The following is a 21,337-nucleotide window of genomic DNA, read 5'->3' as shown; positions in this document are numbered from 1 at the left end:
TGATATATACATATATATTATCAATCAAAGGACGCTGAAGAATTTTAGCACACACACACAAACCCCAAAACAAACCCTATTCTTAACCCTTTGACAAAGAATATGCTTTTAGATATTAAATAAAACTCTTCCATGATTCAACATTTCTCATTAAAATTTATGTCTTAGTTTAGAATGGAAGTCAGTGGGGGGGAAAAAAGGAGGTTATTTTTGAAATTTCAATATGTATTGTGACATACATTGTCATTTTCTATTTTCAAGCAACCAAATACAGTAAATAAATAAAGGCCATTGTTCCAAGCATTAAGGAATCTTTTGAAACAGCGTCAAGCATAAAGATCAGTAAATATGTAGTATTTTAATGGAAGAACATGTTAAATCAATTTATAAACATGGAATAAAAGAGAAACTGTTTCAATTCTTTTTTCTTTCTCTCTTTACGTATTATTGCTTTCTGTCTTGGGCTCACTGCCATGCTGGGGCACCAGCATTAAGGGTTTTAGTTGAGTATATAGCCCTCATAAATCAAGTCACTCCTAGTGCTACTGGTCACATGTAACTCAATACAACCTGTCCCAACTACATTAACACAGAAAATTTGCAGACTCTGACTGGCATCACATAAAAAGTCCCCATGCTGGTGCCACATAAAAAAAGCACCCATGCTGGCACCATGTAAAAATGCACTCAGTACACTCTGTAAAAATGGTTGGAGTTAGGAAGGACACCCAGCTGAAGAAACCAGGCCAAAACAGGTGACTGAAGCCTGGTGCAGCCCTCTGGCTTGCCAGCTCCTGTCAAACTATCCAACCCATACCAGCATGGAAAACTGATGTTAAAATGATGATGATGATGAAGAGGAAAGAGAGAGAAAGAACTTGTTATAATTATTTAATTTTGGTTACACTGATATCTCCATATCTCTCTCTATAAAGTTTGTGTTATCTGTCAAGCAGATAATATAGTCATTGTAGTCATAAACACTACCACCAACAAAAAAACAAGCTGAGCTTTGCTTATTTTCCAAATTAAACCATATCTCAAACGTATGAATGTTTTGAAATAAGATTATATCTAAACTTGAGAATTTGTTAAAAGATTGTTCATTATGATATACTAAACTATATATATATATATCAGCAGAAAACCTTCACAATGAATTTAGTTTTAAATATAAATGTAGAACACACACCTACATGAAATTGTCTTTTCACATTTTCTGCTAAGTTTATTTCCATAATTTATCAAAAATACTGATGGATTGTGAATTTCAACTTTTTCGATTGTTAACTTTGGCAATATTTGTGATGTGTTTAAAACATGATCAAATTTTCTGTGAAAATTCTAGTTTCTTTTCACTTTACTTTCAAAATAATTATTGATATGAATTGATAAAAGGACTGATTTTTAAATCTATTGTTGAACTTCACAGTGAAATAATAAATTCTCACTAAATGGCTCCACCCACCTCCAACCTAAAAAAAAACAAAACTAAACAGGAGTTATATTTTGTATGATCATAGATTTTGTTCCCACAATTCTTGCTAATTTCTGTAGATGTGAATAATTGATGAGCAGATTAGGAAATTTCTTAGATTAAGTCAATAATTCTTTGAATGGTGTATGTGCATATGTGAGAGCATATATATATATATATATATATATATATACATACAGAGTGTGTAAGGTATTTGAGGTCATACCATTTTTGGATCATTGCTGCATTTTTTGCTAACTCTGTATAATCTTTGTTTTAGAAAATAATAATGGCAGACCCTCAGCTTACTCAGGAAATGAAGTGGTATGCTGTTATTCAAATTCCAGTGGTATGTTGTGTCCTTGAGCAAGACACTTTATTTCACACTGCTCCAGTTCACTCAGCTGGCAAAAATGAATAGTTCCTGTATTTCAAAGGGCTGACCTTGTCAAATTCTGTGTCATGCTGAATCTCCCTGAGAACTAAGTTAAGGGTACATGGGTCTGTGGAGTGCTCAGCCACTTGCATGTTAATTACATGAGCAGGCTGTTTCATTGATTGGATCAACTAGAACTTCATTACCAATGAAGTACCAGTTATATATTTATATATATTTAGGATATTCGGCTCATGATCATAAGGTCACAGACACAGGCACGGCTGTGTGGTAAGAAGCTTGCTTCCCAACCACATGGTTCCAAGTTCAGTCTCACTGCATGGTACCTTGGACAAGTGTCTTCTACTATAGCCTTGGGCCACCCAAAGCCACGTGAGTGGATTTGGCAGTTGGAAACTGAAAGAAGCCCATTGTACATACATGTATATATATTTATGTGTGTGTTTGTCACCCATCACTGTTCGACAACCAGTGTTGGTGTGTTTACATCCCTGTAACTTAGCAGTTCAGCAAAAGAAATTGATAGAGTAAGTGCTTACAAAGAATAAGACCTAAGGATGATTTGTTTGACTAAAACCCCTCAAGGTAGTGCTCCAGCATGGCTGCAGTCAAATGATTGAAACAAGTAAAATATATATATATATATATATATACACACACGGGGTGCATAAGATATTTGAGGACAGATTTATGGTTATAAAAAAACCAGATATATAATATCTTTATTTATCAAACAGTGCTATGAAGATAAAAATAAACCTTTTCTGTAATGTTATTCAACAAAGCCACCTTCAACTTCAATAACTGCTTCTATATGAAATCTAAATCATCTACATTCTCGAATCAAGTGGCCCTGGTTCATTTTGGACATTATTCTGACTATGGCAACTTCCAAAGAATCTTTGGTGTTATGGGCATGTTCATTGACCTCTATCTCTCAACAACGCACCACAGGTAATAGTCCAATGAATTGAGATATGGGGAATTAGGAGGCCACATGTTAGGGGTTATGTGATCATGAAAATTTTCAGCCATCCATTCCTGTGTTACTAGAGCCATATGTGGTAGTGCAGAGACTTGCTGAAACACATATAGCCTTCCATTGCATACATTGTCTACCCTGGAATTTGAACTCATGAGCTTATGATCACGAGCCAAATATCCTAACCACAAAACCATGTGCCTTCACACACACACACACACACACACGAAGTAAAAATTTAGAATTACACGGTTATATGTTATGTTATATATCTGTGTGAGAGAATAGAATTTTTGAATAACATGGATACATGTTAAATTATATATATATATATATATATATATATATATGTATGTAGGTATGTATATATGTATGTATGTATGTATATATGTATATATATATATATTATACACACACATGCGAGTGTGTGTGTACAGACACACATATACATGCACACACATACAAACACACATCCTTAAACATTTAGAATTACATGGTTATATGTAAAAGCAATATTTAAAGACACTAAAAAAACCAAACAAACAACAGTAAAGAACAAACTTTTAAACGGCCTCTTCCAAAAGTTTTCTTGTTCAACTTATATTTGATGTTTACACAATGTCAATGACATGAATATTTTGTTTACAATAATTATTATGTCAGGGAACTTTAAAGTTATAAAATTGTCAATACTGGGTGTCATTTAAATCTACAAAGTAAATGTTTGTAGTCAAGAATCATAGATTTTAATATCCTTCTTGCTTTTCTTCTTCTTCTTGTCTAATACTATTAAATTAATGTATGTATACAATGTTTGCTTTCTTATCAAAGGTCTACAATTCTCAATTTGCCATATTTCTGCTACAAAACTTTCAAAAATAAACAATATGATAACTTCTTGAAACTACTTATCTCTCTCACCGACATCAATAAAAGTTATATTTATTATTATATTTTAATTTTTGTTTTGAGGTGGCAAGCTGGCAGAATTGTTAGCACACCGGGCGAAATGCTTAGCAGTATTTCGTCTGCCGCTATGTTCTGAGTTCAAATTCCGCCGAGGTCGACTTTGCCTTTCATCCTTTTGGGGTAGATATAATTGACTTAATCCATTTGTCTGTACTTGTTTGTCCCCTCTGTGTTTAGCCCCTTGTGGGTAGTAAAAGAAATAAGAATTGTTAGCATGCTTTAGTGGTATTTTGTCTGTCTCTGTGTTCTGAGTTCAAATTTTGCCAAGGTCACTTTTGCTTTTCATTCTTTCAGGGTCAATAAAAATACAAGGTGGCATCAAAAAGTTCCCAAACTAGTTCTGTAGCGCACCAACAGATGGCAGCACATGGTTGCATGTGCAGTGAGAACTAACAGTGACCTTCATGTGGTAAGTGTGTCATGTGGAATTCCTGTGTTTATTTCACAAGTTGTGAAATTTGTGTTTTTTGTGATCACATGTATTCTGTAGTCTGCAATGTTGGTCATGGAGAGGAAGTTGGGATAAAGAGCCAATGCAAAATTTTGCCTTAAACTTGGGAAGTCTGCTACAGAGACATTGCGTATGCTTCGGCAAGTTTACGGCAAGAAGGCACTGGCTCATACGCAATGTTTCAAGTGGCACTTCAAAACTGGAAGGACATCCCTGGAAGATGATGAGCAATCTGGAAGACCAGCCATGAGTATCACCCCCAGAAATGTGGAGAAAATTTATCAGCTTGTGCATGAGAATTGTCAGAGGATGATCAATGATGTTTTGAAGCATTTGAGGACATTTGGCAAAAGCAAATGGAGAGTGTAGTGGGTGCTTTTTACATGTCTATGGCACAGGCGCTAGTCAGGTGGCACTGGCTTCGACCATGCTTGAATGGTGCCTTTTACATGCCACTGGCACAGGCACTAGTCAGGCGGCACTGGCTTCAACCATGCTTGAATGGTGCCTTTTACATGTCTATGGCACAGGCGCTAGTCAGGTGGCACTGGCTTCGACCATGCTTGAATGGTGCCTTTTACATGCCACTGGCACAGGCGCTAGTCAGGCTGCACTGGCTTCGACCATGCTTGAATGGTGCCTTTTACATGCCACTAGCCCAGGTGCTAGTTAGGTGGCACTGGCTTTGACCATGCTTGTATAGTGCTTTTTACATGCCGCTGGCCCAGGCGCTAGTTAGGTGGCACTGGGTTTGACCATGCTTGTATAGTGCTTTTTACATGCCGCTGGCCCAGGCGCTAGTTAGGTGGCACTGGCTTTGACCATGCTTGAATGGTGCTTTTTACATGCCGCTGGCCCAGGCGCTAGTTAGGTGGCACTGGCTTTGACCATGCTTGAATGGTGCTTTTTACATGCCGCTGGCCCAGGCGCTAGTTAGGTGGCACTGGCTTTGACCATGCTTGAATGGTGCTTTTTACATGCCGCTGGCCCAGGCGCTAGTTAGGTGGCACTGGCTTTGACCATGCTTGAATGGTGCTTTTTACATGCCGCTGGCCCAGGCGCTAGTTAGGTGGCACTGGCTTTGACCATGCTTGAATGGTGCTTTTTACATGCCGCTGGCCCAGGTGCTAGTTAGGTGGCACTGGCTTTGACCATGCTTGAATGGTGCTTTTTACATGCCGCTGGCCCAGGCGCTAGTTAGGTGGCACTGGCTTTGACCATGCTTGAATGGTGCTTTTTACATGCCGCTGGCCCAGGCGCTAGTTAGGTGGTACTGGCTTTGACCATGCTTGAATGGTGCTTTTTACATGCCGCTGGCACAGGAGTCAGTCAGGCAGCACTGGCAAATATACTGGGTGGAAAACAAGAAGAAGAAAATAGAGAAGAAATGGATGTAAGTAATAATTTATATTTATGTTACAAAAAGATGACGGATTTTTTTTAAAGAACATAACAGTACATATAAATTGAATGACAGGTTGAAAGCTCAAAAAATAAATTAGAATAAAAAATAAAAAATAAAAATAGATATTTTATCTTAATTTATTTTTTGAGCCTTCAACCTGTCAGTCAATTTATATGTACTGTTATGTTTTTTTTTTAAAAGTGTCATCTTTTTGTAACATACAAATAAATTATTACCTATGTCCATTTCTTCTCCATTTTCTTCTTGTTTTCCCTCCAATATTGATAATTTCAATAATCCTGAACATACACCAAAATGACTTTTGCATTATATGATAGGGATTAAACCAGTGGAATATCTTGGATTATATAATACCTAATGAGGAGATGACTTCCTCGAATCAACTATATGTATATATATATATATACAGACACACCAAAATAAGCAACAGGATATCCAGAGGTAATGCAGTACGAGCGTTTTAAGCGACTCCATTTAATTGAACAATGAAACCATTACATCAATTTAAATGCAGAGCAATCCTCAGCTGCATAAATACATAGAATTAAATTAAATTAAAACAGATGGACACATTAGTATAATTTTACCTAAAACCTCCAAGAAGGTAAGGAGATAGACAAAAAACATGCTGTCTTCACTTCAGCTTAGAAGCTATATATATATATATCATGATATCAACCAGACTATTTTATATATATATGCAAACATACACACACACACACATGTATGTATATATATATATATATATATATATATATATATATATATATATTATATATATATATATATATTATGATATCAACCAGACTATTGCATGTTGTTATACACTGCTGTTGACAATGTGCTTTGCATTGTTTTGACTTTTGAAGGATGCCACCCTTCAAAAGTGAGGTAAGCAAGCCAACATTCTTCCTGATCGGAAGGCTAATCCACCACAGGGTGATCCACTTACAGCAGAGTGGACTGGAGCAATGCGAAACGAAGTGTTTTACTCAAGAACATGACATGCATCCAGTTTGGGAATCGAACCTATGCTCTAGTGATCATGAAAGCAACACCTTAACCACTGGGCCACATACCTTCCACACATATATACATATATTACATAATTATTTGATTCAAAACTTACCTCAATATTGAGAGTGTAAATTCTGTCTGCAGGGAATACAGTTGATGTGGAAGCAGTTGTAATCATGCCCTGTTCATTGATGGAAAATTTTTTGTCTGTAAAAACAAAACAAAACAAAATCTATATATGTTTAAAACAATGAAAACAAATTAAAATTCAAAAGAAATTAAATCATATATTTTTATTAATTTTGAAAAATCCACAGGAAATCATGATGATGCAATTAACAGCATCCGTTAAATTAATAAGTATATGTCGTGATGTAGAGAAACATGCTAAATTACAATTTTGTGCTTCATTTAATTAAACATGTTATGCTTTACTAAATTATGCCGATGCTGGAAGATAAATGAATCATTTCTATAATAAATAACCAAATAATAATAATAATAAACTTCAATAGTCTTCAGATATCTGTAAATGATTATTTCATAAATTCCAGTTTTAAATCCAAAGTTCAGGAGATGTAATTATAAGTCAGAAAACAGCACAGCTCCCATGACTTTAGGAAACATTTTTTTCACACTCAGAGTTGTTGATGCATGGAACAAACTACCTGCATCAGCTGTTAGTTGCCGAGACATTGCGTCCTTTAAAACCTCCATGCTTCGTGAAATTTATCAACACTATATCTGATATTCACCCCTCCATATGCATGCACACATGTATATCATGACTCCATACACTGTTCACTTTCCCGACTTTTGTACATAATTCTATATACTGTATATTGTACCTTTTGATGAGTTGTAGTGCACCTGAGCACTGTACACGATAATTTCATTATTATCAAACTAACTTCTCATCATCTGGCACAAAGTCACATCCCTTCGACACTACACCCCAACTCATTTAGAGTGTCTTCCCTTGTAAGACACCCCAATTTGAACTATATACATATATATATATATGAGACCTTTGGAAGTATGCTGTGCGTGAGAAAACCCGGCAAGACCAGTGAGAACAGTCAAAATCAAAATCAAACCAAATCAATTCATATATCAGAAAGCAGAACCAAATTGAGGTCGATCAACATCAGTGGGAATTGCAGCTGTGGTTAAGCGAACCATCCGATCGTGGTCGTTGCCGGCGCCTCCCCGTCTAGCCTCCGTGTCGGTGGCACGTAAAAGCACCATCCGTTCGTGTCCGTTGCCAGCCTCGCCTGGCCCCCGTGCCGGTGACATGTAAAAGCACCATCCGTTTCGTGGCCGTTTGCCAGCTCTGTCTGGCCCCCGTGTTGGTGGCACGTAAAAGCACCATCCGTTCGTGTCCGTTGCCAGCCTCGCCTGGCACCTGTGTGGGTGGCACGTAAAAAGCACCCACTACACTCACGGAGTGGTTGGCATTAGGAAGGGCATCCAACCGTAGAAACACTGCCAGATCTGACTAAGCCTGATGAAGCCTTCCAGCTTCACAGACCCCAGTTGAACCGTCCAACCCATGCTAGCATAGAAAACGGACGCTAAATGATGATGATGATGATAAGAAAATGGATGTAATAACAAGGGGAAACTCGTCGTTTTCACTGGTATGCCTTTAATTTAATTAGATAATGAAGAAGAATGAACCACACACCAAAATAATATTCACCCTGCTCTAATTGCCCAACGAAACTAACCAATCTATTACAATGAAACCTCTCCCCAGTGAAATTAGCAGTGCAAGAACAAAATTTAATGTAAGACTTACTAACTTTGCTTCTATTACCATCACATATGTATAAATTATTTTCGCATCCTAACCAATGTATCCATCTATTTTTCGCATTCTGAAGAGATTTTCTAAAACTAGTAAATTGAAATAATCGTAAATGCTACCTTCTTCCTTATTTGTTATCTAATTAAATTAAAGGCATACCAGCGAAAACCACGAGTTTCCCCTTGTTATTACATCCATTTTCTTCTCCTATATAACCTAAACTATGGTCTACCCCACTGAACCACCTACTACTGTAGAATCTTACAAAAGACTGTACCTACCCAGGTAATAACTAGGAGTGACGTTGGATTTACTTATCCCTTAGAGGTATTAAACTCCTCTAACTGATACCTACACTATATCATCGTTTAACGTCTGCTTTCCATTCTGGCATGGGTTGGATGGTTTGACTGGGGACTGGTGAGTCAGATGGCAGCACCAGGCTCCAATCTTATCTGACAGAGTTTCTACAGCTGTATGCCCTTCCTAACACCAACCACTCCAAATATATATATATATATATATATATATATAATCAAAATAAGCAACAAAGATATCCAAGGTAGAGTAGTACAATTGTTTCATGCTACTTCATTTTTATTAATAAAATGAAGTAGCATGAAACAATTGTGCCACTCTACCTTGGATATCCTTGTTGCTTATTTTGATTATAATCACCCCATTTGATTTATATGGATAATACCATACAAAATTCTGGTGCCTCTAACTTAAGTACTATATTCACCTGAATCTAAATTTTGCTGAACTTATATATATATATATATATATATATATATAATCAAAATAAGCAACAAAGATATCCAAGGTAGAGTAGTACAATTGTTTCATGCTACTTCATTTTTATTAATAAAATGAAGTAGCATGAAACAATTGTGCCACTCTACCTTGGATATCCTTGTTGCTTATTTTGATTATAATCACCCCATTTGATTTATATGGATAATACCATACAAAATTCTGGTGCCTCTAACTTAAGTACTATATTCACCTGAATCTAAATTTTGCTGAACTTATATATATATATATATATATTGTCCAGGATAATGCATGCAAAACTCAGGAGAGATTTAAAGAAGAATGTTACAATCAAGAAGGTGAATCACAATGACCTTTTTGTGTGCACCGTTTGTGACAGACCATGCCTTTCTTTTCCTGGGCTCAAATCTCGTTTGCAAACGCACAGAAAATGAATTTCCACCAACTATTCTGCTTATATGTCCGTGCACATCTTTCAATACAATGTATGCCAGAAGGTCTGCAAATCTAACGGAGGGCCCCCAAAGACATTTTAAGATCCACAAAGATAAGAACTTAACTGCAGCTCTTGGTGGTCCAAATCGGATATGCAATCTATGTGGGTGTCTTTTCAAAAACATTGTCTTGCTTAAAAAGCCACATCAGATGCCATGATGGTTCTAAGGTGTAGGTACAGGTGGTGGTCAAACTTTGCATAAGGAGTAGACAACCACCACATATATATGTGTGTGTGTGTGTGTGTGTGTGTGTGTGTGTGTGTGTGTGTATATATAGAGAGAGAGAGAGGGAGGGAGGGAGAGAGAGAGAAAGATAGTTATATATTAGTTTGAGTGTGCCTTTGTATCTGTGTTTGTCCCCCACCATCACTTGACAACCGGTGTTGGTTTGTTTATGTCCCCATAACCATTGTACAGTGAAAATGTACACCCCTCCCAGTAAAAAGTGGAATAGCCAGCCATTAAAAATAAACCAGCAGCTGGTTGACAGAGGAGAAGGAAAAAGAAGGTCAAAAGGTCGAGAGTACATGTAGACTGTGTTGATAGTCATGTGCGTGTGTGTGTGTGTGTGTGTGTGTGCTGATATAGTGATCAGACTGTGATACTGAGCTGGATATTATAATGATCCAACCTTTTCAGGATAATAACACTGTATTAGTGGGGGTGTCATACAGTGCCAGACAGAACCATTCTATGGATGACTTTTGAATAAAACAATATCTGTCAGAGCGACAACTGTCATCAAAAGTGACAAAAGATCGCTTTACAACAATAATTTAGCATTTCAGCAAAAGAGACTGATAGAATAAGTACTAAGGTTTGAAAAGGAAAAGTACTGAGATTCATTTGACTAAAATTTCAAGGCAGTGCCCCAGCATGGCCACAATCCAATGATTGAGACAAGTAAAAGATAAACGATACGGTATATACACACAAAACAGGCTTCTTTCAGTTTTCATCAATTACATTTATTCACAAGGCTTTGGGCAGCCCAGAGCTATAGTAGAAAAGGTGGCAAGCTGGCAGAAACGTTAGCACACCGGGCGAAATGCGTAGCTGTATTTTGTCTGCCATTACGTTCTGAGTTCAAATTCTGCCGAGGTCGACTTTGCCTCTCATCCTTTCGGGGTTGATAAATTAAGTACCAGTTACGCACTGGGGTCGATGTAATTGACTTAATCCCTTTGTCTGTCCTTGTTTGTCTCCTCTGTGTTTAACCCCTTGTGGGTAGTAAAGAAATAGGTATTTCGTCTACTGTTACGTTCTGAGTTCAAATTCCGCCGAAGTTGACTTTGCCTTTCATCCTTTTGGGGTCGATAAATTAAGTACCAGTTATGTACTGAGGTCGATGTAATCGACTTAATCCCTTTGTCTGTCCTTGTTTATCCCCTCTATGTTTAGCCCCTTGTGGGTAGTAAAGAAATAGCTATAGTAGAAAATACGTGTCCAAGAGCTACACAGTGGGACTGAACCTGAAACCACATAGTTGTCAGGCGAACTTCTTAACCACACAGCTATGACTGCATCTGTTGCACAATATCGAACACTTCTGCTAACATTCAGTTCTGTAATATGGAACATGGCTGACTTTAACAAAGCTCTCTTTTTCAGTTTAGACAAGTGAAAAGGAAAATATAACACCTTTCAAGTCATCTGAACTTCCTTCATAGAATACAAACCAGAAAATGCTATGTCATCCTGCTTAAATTTCTCTTCTATTGATATTGCCGCCAAACTTGATAAATGGTGACATTCAAAAGCACATCTTTCACTAGGAATTTGTTGCCAACTTTTCCTCACTTTCTCTCTCTCTCTCTCTCTCTCTCTCTCTTTTTCTTTTGTTATTCTTTTAAAACCCCACCCCTTCCTCCAAAATACAACTGACTCACTCTGACAACAACCATCTTTGAATGGCGCTGAGGATTAAGTCTGGTGCACTTAATCAGAGCACTTGTGATAGATTGTTGTTATATCAATGATTTTTGGAGAGACATTTGAACTGTCTACTCGTGACATTCTAAACTGCACTGGACAAGCAGACAAACCTAATTAAGATAGACCAGTCTGTAAATGTACCTGCCATACAAGTAAAACTTCATGGAGTTTGCTGAGAATGTAAATGGTTTTGTTGAAAATAGAACCAACAGTAACAAAATAGAAATTCAAATTGTATTTTAAAGCTGCACATATAAGTAAAGTTTAACATGACATTAAAAAAGAAAAAGCAACACACTCTTCTTCATTTATATAACACACACACACACACACTCTCTCTCTCTCTCTCTCTCTCTCTCTCTCTATATATATATATATATATATATATATATACAAATTGAGATAGGGGTTGTAAATGCAACCCTCCATGGGATAACATATATCCAATATATTGCTAGTGAAGTACCCAACAAAGTTAATACATAAATGTTAAGGATTGTGATGCAATCAATTCATTTTATATATATATATATATCATCATCATCATCATCATCATCAAACGTCCGTTGTCCATGCTGGCATGGGTTAGATGGTTTGACTGGACTGGTACACTGGAAGGCTGCACCAGGATCCAGTCTGATTTGGCATGGTTTTCTACAGATGGATGCCCTTCCTAATGCCAACTACTCCAAGAGTGTAATGGGTGCTTTTACATGCTACCGGCATTGGTGCCATTTGCATGGTGCCAGTATCTGCCATGACTGCAATTTTGCTAGGCTTGATGGGTTTTCTTCTTCCGGCCCGACATAATGCCAAAGATCTTGGTCACTGCCTCCATGAGGACCATCATTCGAAAGGAGTGCAGCCACTTTGCTTCCATGAGGCCCAACATACGTATATGTATATATATATATATATATATATATATATATACATACATACATATACATATATACCAGCATGGCAAGTAAACAAAACAATGATGATGATATATGCACACACACACACACATATCACATTAACATCCACTTTTTCGTAACTGTATGAGTTGGACGAAATTTATTGATGCAGATTTTTTACAGCTGATGCCTTCTCTGTTGCCAACCCTCACCTGTTTTACATGGAAGACTGGATGTGAATGATACTGCTTGTATGACAGTGATACTCATTTACAACTACCACACAATGCCAAGACAAAGACAAAAACATACATGCATGAATATATATATATATATATACATACATACACACACATATATATAGATATATACACACACATACATACACACAGACATATGTCTCACTTTTGTGTGTGTGTATACAACAGGCTTTTTTCAGTTTCCATCAGTTAAATCCACTCACAAGGCTTTGATTGGCCCAGGGCTGACATTAAATGACAGCTAGTGCCCTTTGTTATGTATCCCACAATTTAGTGGTTTGGCAAATAGGGAATGATGAAAATAGTAGCAAACCTGAAAACGATCATATAATCAAGTAAACTTTCGAAAGTGGTGCTCCAGTATGACCATAGTCCAATGACAGAAACAAGTAAAGAATTCAAAGCATGGAACTTGAAATTAATTCTTAAACTCACCCTTTACCCTCCTCTACTTACCTAACTCATGCATCAATGATCATCCCCTATCCCTTACTCCCTACATCCACCCTTAAACCCTATCCAATATTTACAGTTGTCCAAATTCTGTTGAGGTCGACTTTGCCTTTCATCCTTTCGGGGTCGATTAAATAAGTACCAGTTATGCACTGGGGTAAATGTAATCGACTTTATCTCTTTGTCTGTCCTTGTTTGTTCCCCTCTATGTTTAGCTCCCTGTGGGTAATAAAGAAATAAATATTTATAGTTGTTACCTACCCACCCCGTTTCTCCATCTTTTACTCCTCCATACACTATTTGCAAACCCTCCACTCACCACACTCCTCACTTCTCTTCCCTCACTCGCTTCTACTCACCTCGTGCCTTGAGGAGCCACCTGGACATCTACCGAACATGCTCAGCCACTCATCTAAATATGAGTAGCCATATATATTCTTTACATCAAAAACCTGCACCTCCAACCATCTCATACTTTAACCCTGGGGTCCCCAAACTTTTTAGACTATCGACCCCCTTCATGGAATCCTTGACCCCTCATTGACCCCAGGCATGTATAAGAAAATAAATAAATAATAATAATAATAATTAAGTAGATGTGCATTTATCAACCCCTTGAATAGTCCCATTGACCACTTTGGAGAGTCCTGCTTTAACCCCTCATCTCGTAGAATAAAGCTGTTCACCCACCCACAACCTGCCTTGGGCTTCATAGTCTTGTAAGCTGCATGCAACCTCACTAGTGCTAGTGAGATGGAAAAAACACCCAGTACATATTGTAAGGTGGAGGCACATGGCTTAGTGGTTAGAGCAGCGGACTCATGGGTTTGAATCTCAAACCAGGCAATGTGTGTGTTTATGAGCGAAACACCTAAGCTCCGCATGGCTCCGGCAGAAGGTAATGGCGAACTTCTGCTGACTCTTTCGCCACAACTTTCTCTCACACTTTCCTCCTGCATCTTGCAGCTCACCTGCAATGGATTGGCGTCCCGTCCAGTTGGGGAACCTATTCACCAAGGAAACCAGGAAACCGGCCCTATGAGCCAGGTGTGGCTTGAGAAGGAACAAACAAACATATTGTAAAGTTGTTAGTATTAGGAAGAACATGCACCCATAGAAACCCTAGCAAAGCAGACACTAGAGCATGATGCCATCATTGGACCCATTGGATCCTTGTCAAACCATCCAACCCATACCAGAAAGGAATATAGATGTTAATTGATGATGAGGATCTTGATGAGGAGAAGGATAAGTGAATGAGCATTTGGCACAACCTATTGTAAAATTTCACCTTTCTTTGGCCCTTAAAAACATTGTAATTGATCGAGCAAATATTTCTTTGGCCCTTAAAAACATTGTAATTGATCGAGCAAATATTTCTTTGGCCCTTAAAAACATTGTAATTCATCGAGCAAATATACTGTCCTTTCTTTCATTCAACTTTGTTTTCTCCGTTTATCCCAATAATATTCTAAGACAACAGTTTTCATTACTGCCAATAGCTTTTTATTCAACCAAGTCTAAACAAACGAGGGAAAATTAGAATTACTCTCATTTGCATATTATATAACGAGGTGGTTGACATTCTTTCATTTGTCATTTTCCTGACGTCGTTAAAAATGTGTAGCAAAGAATTGATTCAATTTAAATATTTCAATGCAATTTATGAATAAATGTATTTATGTATTTTGTAATGTTTTCAGTGGAGTTGATTCAACAATGATTTCTGAGCATTGTTAATGACAGTAGTTTAAATATATTTATTTCAATGTCAGCATCATCATCATAATCCTCAACATCATTACCATCAGTAGCAGCAGTTGCATTATTTTCATCATTGTCAGTGAGTGTCATCATCATCACCATTATCATTATTGTTCTTATACAACACACCAGGTTTGCTGGAGAATGTCTACAAGCAGTGGACAAGGTAATAGCAGACAGAGATTCTTAGGTAACATTGCAGGGTGCATGCTGATTGTGGTTACTGGTCAGCCTGTAATGATATGCATAAGATCTGGTCATCAAATCTAAGTAGAGATTTCAAACTTAAAATCTTCAAAGCCACAGTCGAACCAATTCTACTATATGGCTCAGAAACCTGGATGTTATCAAAGAAGCTTGAATGGTGGTTGGATGGAATTTACACTCGCCTCCATATGAGAGCTCAAAATCTCTCGTGGAAGCGTCATCCACCCAAAGTACAAATATATGGGAAATTACCACCTGTATCATTTCTTGTGAAAAGTAGAAGAGTCCAGTTTGCTGGACATTGTTTTAGAGCTGAAAACGAGGTAATTTCTACTTTTCTCCTCTGGAAGCCATCTGCTCGCGATACCAGAGGGCACACACTCTCCTACCCTGATGTAATCTCCAGGGATACAGGCATCCAGCAACAGGACCTCTGTAATGCTATGATGGACCGTGAAGTCTGGCATAACATAGTAAATTCCATTGTCTCGACCACGGTGGAACAATGATGATGATGTGGTTACTTGAAGAATAAGACACCTCAACATAACCATTTTTACCTCTGCTTTCCATTGTGGCATGGGTTAAACATTCTGACTGGATCCAATGGGTCAGAGAACCACATCTTAGTTTGTGCATGATTTCTGCAACTGAATGACCTCTAAATGCCAACCACTTTATAGAGTGTACCGAATACTTTTTTGCATGGCACCATCACTAGTGAGATTGCCAGATTAACTCGAAAGATTAAAGAACCTCTTTGGCAGAGTGGAGGGCAGCTTTATGCTAAATGTTGGGAGGTTAAAGTATAAAGGGAGGAGTAGAAACAGGTTTACCTTTGGGAAAAAGCTTCATGGCTACTTTTCATTTTGTATGGATGGATGAGTGGGGCTCAAAAGAGAAGTAAAATATGGTAGCCCCTTGGCCCAAAAGCTGAATAGAAGAAAGCATGAATACAGAAGAAGCAGGGAAAGTGGGAGAGGCTGCAGGTGTGTGAGAGGCTTGTGAGAGATGGAGACAGAGATACAGGAGTGGAAATGGTCAGATGTATATAGGGGATGAATGTAGTGAATAGTGAAGAAGGGTGGCAGGTGGGAGAAGGGTGGCATGTGGGAGAAGAGTGGGATGTGGGAGAAGGCTGGGATGTGGAAGGTGTGTGTGTGTCTGTATTTGTGCCTCACTGCTGCTTAACAACCAGTGTTGGGTCTCTGTAACTTAGCAGTTCGGCAAAAAAGACTGACAGAATAAGTACCAGACTTATTGTATTGGTGTTGATTCATTCAACTAAAATCCCCCAAGGTGGTGCCCAGGCATGGCTGCAGTTTAATGACTAGAAAACGAGTAAAAGATAAAAGCTGTACTAGTTTCCCTGTATCTACCATGCATCAAAGGTACATGGCTTAGGGGTTAGGGTGTTCGGCTGAAGATCATAGGGTCATGAGTTCAATACTTGGTGTTGCATTGTGTCCTTGAGCAAGACACTTTATTTCACATTGCTCCAGTCCACTCAGCTGGCAAAAATTTGTTGTACCTGTAATCCAAAGAGCCAGCCATGTCACATTCTAATTCAAACCGAATCTCCCTGGGAACTACATTACAGGTGCATGTATCTGTGGAGTGCTCAGCCACTTGGATGTTAATTTCATGAGAAGGCTGAACCGTTGACTGTAACCAACAGAGTACCAGTTAGTTATCTGCTACACAACTAAGCCAGGCATCATTACTTTAAATAACTACAGCAAAGCAACAGTATAGGAACAGAACACTTGTATTTCATGATGCCAGGATTTCCGTTGGAAGATAAGAAGTTCATTGTACAAGAGATAATCTATAGCTGTCACCAATAAAGCAGTCAAAGGGAAAGGCTTGGATGTAGGAACTGGAGTCTGTAGTTAAGAAATTTTATTGTATTCCACAATGTTCTGCAGATTGAATTTCTGGACTAACACAACAATATTATTAACTTGTTCTTACAGCAAAATGATGTCGGTAGAGAGCGGAAAGGACAGATGTGTTTTTATGAGGTCTTCAGACACTAAAATAAGGAAATAACTGGCATTAAGTATTACAACTTAAACATACTTCTGGATTTTGGCATTAATGGTTCACATACTAAAACTAGACGGTGTTGTAGTAGTTGTTATTGCTTAGCTTCAAATTGGCTCCAATTATGCAGACTTAAGATCAAAGGCATTCCAATTGTGACCATCCCATCTTTCTACAAAACATTGAGCGTTGAGACTACAATATCTAAAGAAGAGCCTCTAACTGATTGACATTCCATCACCAGCAGACAAAATCCTGCCTCTGGCTCACAAGTCTACTATCTACTCTCTCTGTCTTTTCTATCACCTATAAAGGCCTTGAGTTCTCAGAGACAGCTGGTATCATACCTCAATCACTCAGGTATCCCTGACTCACTCACTTCTGCCTTTCATCCACCCTTGTTGCATCCACCCACCTCCTTTCACTGTACCAACTACAATTCCCAGTCTTTCTTCCTCTGGACATCATCCTTCTGGAATCTCCTTCTTGCTTATATCTTTCCTGTAAGTGTTGACTTATAACAGTTTAAAACCAACATTAATAGTACCAATCAATCTCACCAGTCTTGGAGTGTCTGTAAAAGGTCATGGGCTCTGACCCTTCTTTTGCACTCAGCAAGCATAAAAATAATATAATTTGGATATAGGACTGCATTATCTAATATGTTCCTACTTTTATATGACAACATAGAGGTTTCTTTTAGTTTCTTATTTCTTTATTGCCTACAAGGGGCTAAACATAGAGGGGACAAACAAGGCCAGACAGAGGGATTAAGTTGATTACATCGACCCCAGTGTGTAACTGGTACTTAATTTATCGACTCTGAAAGGATGAAAGGCAAATTCGACCTCGGTGAAGTTTGAACTCAGAATGTAACGGCACACGAAATACCACTAAGCATTTTGCCCAGTGTGTTAATGCTTCTGCCAGCTCACCGCCTTCTTTTAGTTTCTGTCTACCAGATCCTCTCACGAAGCTTTGGTTAGCGTGAGGCTATGGCAGAAGACAGTCAAGGTGTTGCACAATGGGACCGAACCTGAAACCATATGGTTTGGGAGCAAACTTCTTAACCTTTCATATACTCCCACCATTTATCAGAGAACTGTTAAATCCAAATACAACCCATTGTCGATGTTGTTGTTAGCTCTAGAGTAATCCTATGATCAAAGACATTCTAGCCTTGACCCCACCCCCCTATCTTATCTGACAGTTTACCACAGGCTATATTCTCAATATATCCTTTATCCTTCCCTTCACACAATACAATTGTGTTGAGTCAAATGTTTTGCAACAGTTTAGTAACTCGTTTTATTCATCAAGTTACAGCAAACCCATCCTAACATTCAAAGTAGAGGCCATCATGTTGCATGGTCTGAAGTCACCTTTCTGACAGTCTTTGGTCCTTCGAGACAAAGAATTCCTTCACTGAAGCTTCCACCTCCTCTTGATTGAAGAGCAGAAAGTGAGCCATGCATTGGAACAAGTGGCGGTGGAAGCTTCAGTGAAGGAGTTCTTCACCTCAAAGACTAAGAACTGGTGTCAACATGGGATCAAAGAACTGGCAGAAAAGTGGCTTCAGACTCTGCAACAGGATGCTTTTGTTGTAACTTAATGAACAAAATATACAAGTTACCAAAATATTACTCTTTTACTTGCTTCAGTCATTTGACTGTGGCCATGCTGGAGTACCACCTTTAATCGAGCAAATCGACCCCAGGACTTATTCTTTGTAAGCCTAGTACTTATTCTATCAGTCTCTTTTGCTGAACCGCTCAGTTACGGGGGCGTAAACACACCAGCATCGGTTGTCAAGCGATGTTGGGGGGGACAAACACAGACACAGAAACACACACACACATATATATATATATACATATATATACGACGGGATTCTTTCAGTTTCCGTCTACCAAATCCACTCACAAGGCTTTGGTCAGCCTGAGGCTATAGCAGAAGACGTTTGCCCAAGGTGCCACGCAGTAAGACTGAACCCGGAACCATGTAGTTCGTAATGTTATTTGGAGAGAGATTTGATTGTTATTTCTAGCAAGTTGATCACCTGAGTAGAGGCTCCTTCATTGATTCAAGTAGAACCTGTTGTCAGTAACACTATGTGGAATTGAGATTTATATGATGCCATTGTTTAACATTGGTCAGTTTAATGGCATACAGGTGTGTGAAGAAGTTACACGCTGACATAGGTTACTACAAGTTAGCATACTTATTGGACAAGGTTATAAGTTGGCATACAAATATTGGAGCAAGTTACAAGTTGACATAGAAATATCTAAGCAACTTGGAGGTTGACAACTTTATGTTTAAACTTGAATTTGATCAGGAACCAGAACAAAAATATTTAGATTTCCAGTCTTTTGAACTGCTTAACTTATTTTTCAAACTCTGAATTCTTTTTAACACTTTTGATGCTAACCTATCTGACACTATCCATGGTTCTCAGATACAAACTTGCTGTTGTAAAGTAATCTAATTTAATACCTACCATTGAAATTTCATGTTAATTTAGGCTCCAAACACAAGATTAATCCATTTGCATTTTAAATGGCTGGATCTGGCCTCTCATACCTTACTGTACGATATCAGTTGAAAATTAAACAATTACATCATCAAAATCTTAAAGCTGTGAAATATTGCATGAATAATTCAAAACAATGTCAATAAACATTGTTTGACAGGCTAATCTGAAAGCTAAAGGGTTAATAACGATGAAATTGTTTTATCAAATTCTCTTTTTATTTTCTAAATCAATTGAAACAACAGCAGTGTATTTGTACAGAAATATGGTGACAAAAAAGGTCAAAGGAAAACTTTGACTTGCAATCTCTGTTATACTGTGTTAAAGACAATATAAAAGAGATGGGCTGATTGCTAAATAAAGCAACACAAAGATGATGGTCCTTGTTTAGCTAAAAGTCCACCACCATCGTCATTGCCACTGCCATCACCACTGTCATCATCATTTAAAGTTCACTTTTCCATAATCGCATGGATCAGGTGGAATTCATAGAGATAAATTTTCTATGGCTGGATGCCTTTCCTGTTACCAACCTGCATCTGTTTCTAAGCAAGGTAATATTTCCCCCACGGTCAAGCATGTTTTTTGCAGAAGAATGGAAACGAACAACATCACTTGCATAATGATGATGTTCATTCGCAATTATCACATGATGTCAAGACAAGGGCACACGCACACACACACAAAACAAGCTTTTCAGATATGACGGTTTTTGACAATGATTAATATCTTCCATTATTTTGGATTTATTAAAAGAGATTTTGTATCTCTCTGTAGAAAGTCATTTGACTGCGATTGACCAGACTACTGGATATTGCTGTGCATCGTTAGTCACAATCTACTTTGCATCATTTTTTAGCTTTTGAACGATGTCACCCTGTTGGATAAGTGAGCTGGCTACCCCCTCCCCCACCCACATTCAATTGGAAAGCTAGTCCATTGCAGGGTGTACCCACTTACAGCTGAGTGGACTGGAGCAATGTGAAATGAAGTGCTTTGCTCATGAATACAACATGCCACTCAGTCTGGGAATTAATCCCACAAACTAGTGATCATGAGTGCAACACCCTAACCACAAGGCCACACAGGAAAACGAAATGGATGTTGTGGTTGTATAGCTGCTGCTGTTGCGTTTGTTTGTGAAAGGAAGAATAGTGTTAGGAACAGCAGAAATGGTCCATGTGTTATATCTATTTCTTTATTACCCACAAGGGGCTAAACACAGAGGGGACAAACAAGGACAGACAAAGGGATTAAGTTGATTTCATCGACCCCCAGTGCAAAACTGGTACTTTATTTATCGACCCCGAAAGGATGAAAGGCAAAGTCAACCTCGGCAGAATTTGAACTCAGAACGTAACGACAGACGAAATACCTATTTCTTTATTACCCACAAGGGGCTAAACACAGAGGGGACAAACAAGGGCAGACAAAAGG

General features: G+C 38.2%; 1 protein-coding gene across 5 annotated transcripts in view; it reads right to left on the bottom strand.

Moving 5' to 3' along the window:
• LOC115232327 (protocadherin Fat 4-like) overlaps positions 1-21,337 on the bottom strand; it is a 648,900-nt gene that overhangs the window by 108,291 nt on the left and 519,272 nt on the right. For all 5 annotated transcript variants that reach the window (XM_036508327.1, XM_036508328.1, XM_036508334.1 and 2 more), the window contains exon 10: positions 6,832-6,926. In XM_036508327.1, the coding sequence (XP_036364220.1) occupies positions 6,832-6,926 (95 nt within the window). The remainder of the gene's footprint in view (positions 1-6,831; positions 6,927-21,337) is intronic.

This window comes from Octopus sinensis, linkage group LG1 (genome assembly GCF_006345805.1).
Source record: "Octopus sinensis linkage group LG1, ASM634580v1, whole genome shotgun sequence".
NCBI classification, from domain to species: domain Eukaryota; kingdom Metazoa; phylum Mollusca; class Cephalopoda; order Octopoda; family Octopodidae; genus Octopus; species Octopus sinensis.
This window is presented reverse-complemented; position numbering and strand designations above follow the sequence as displayed.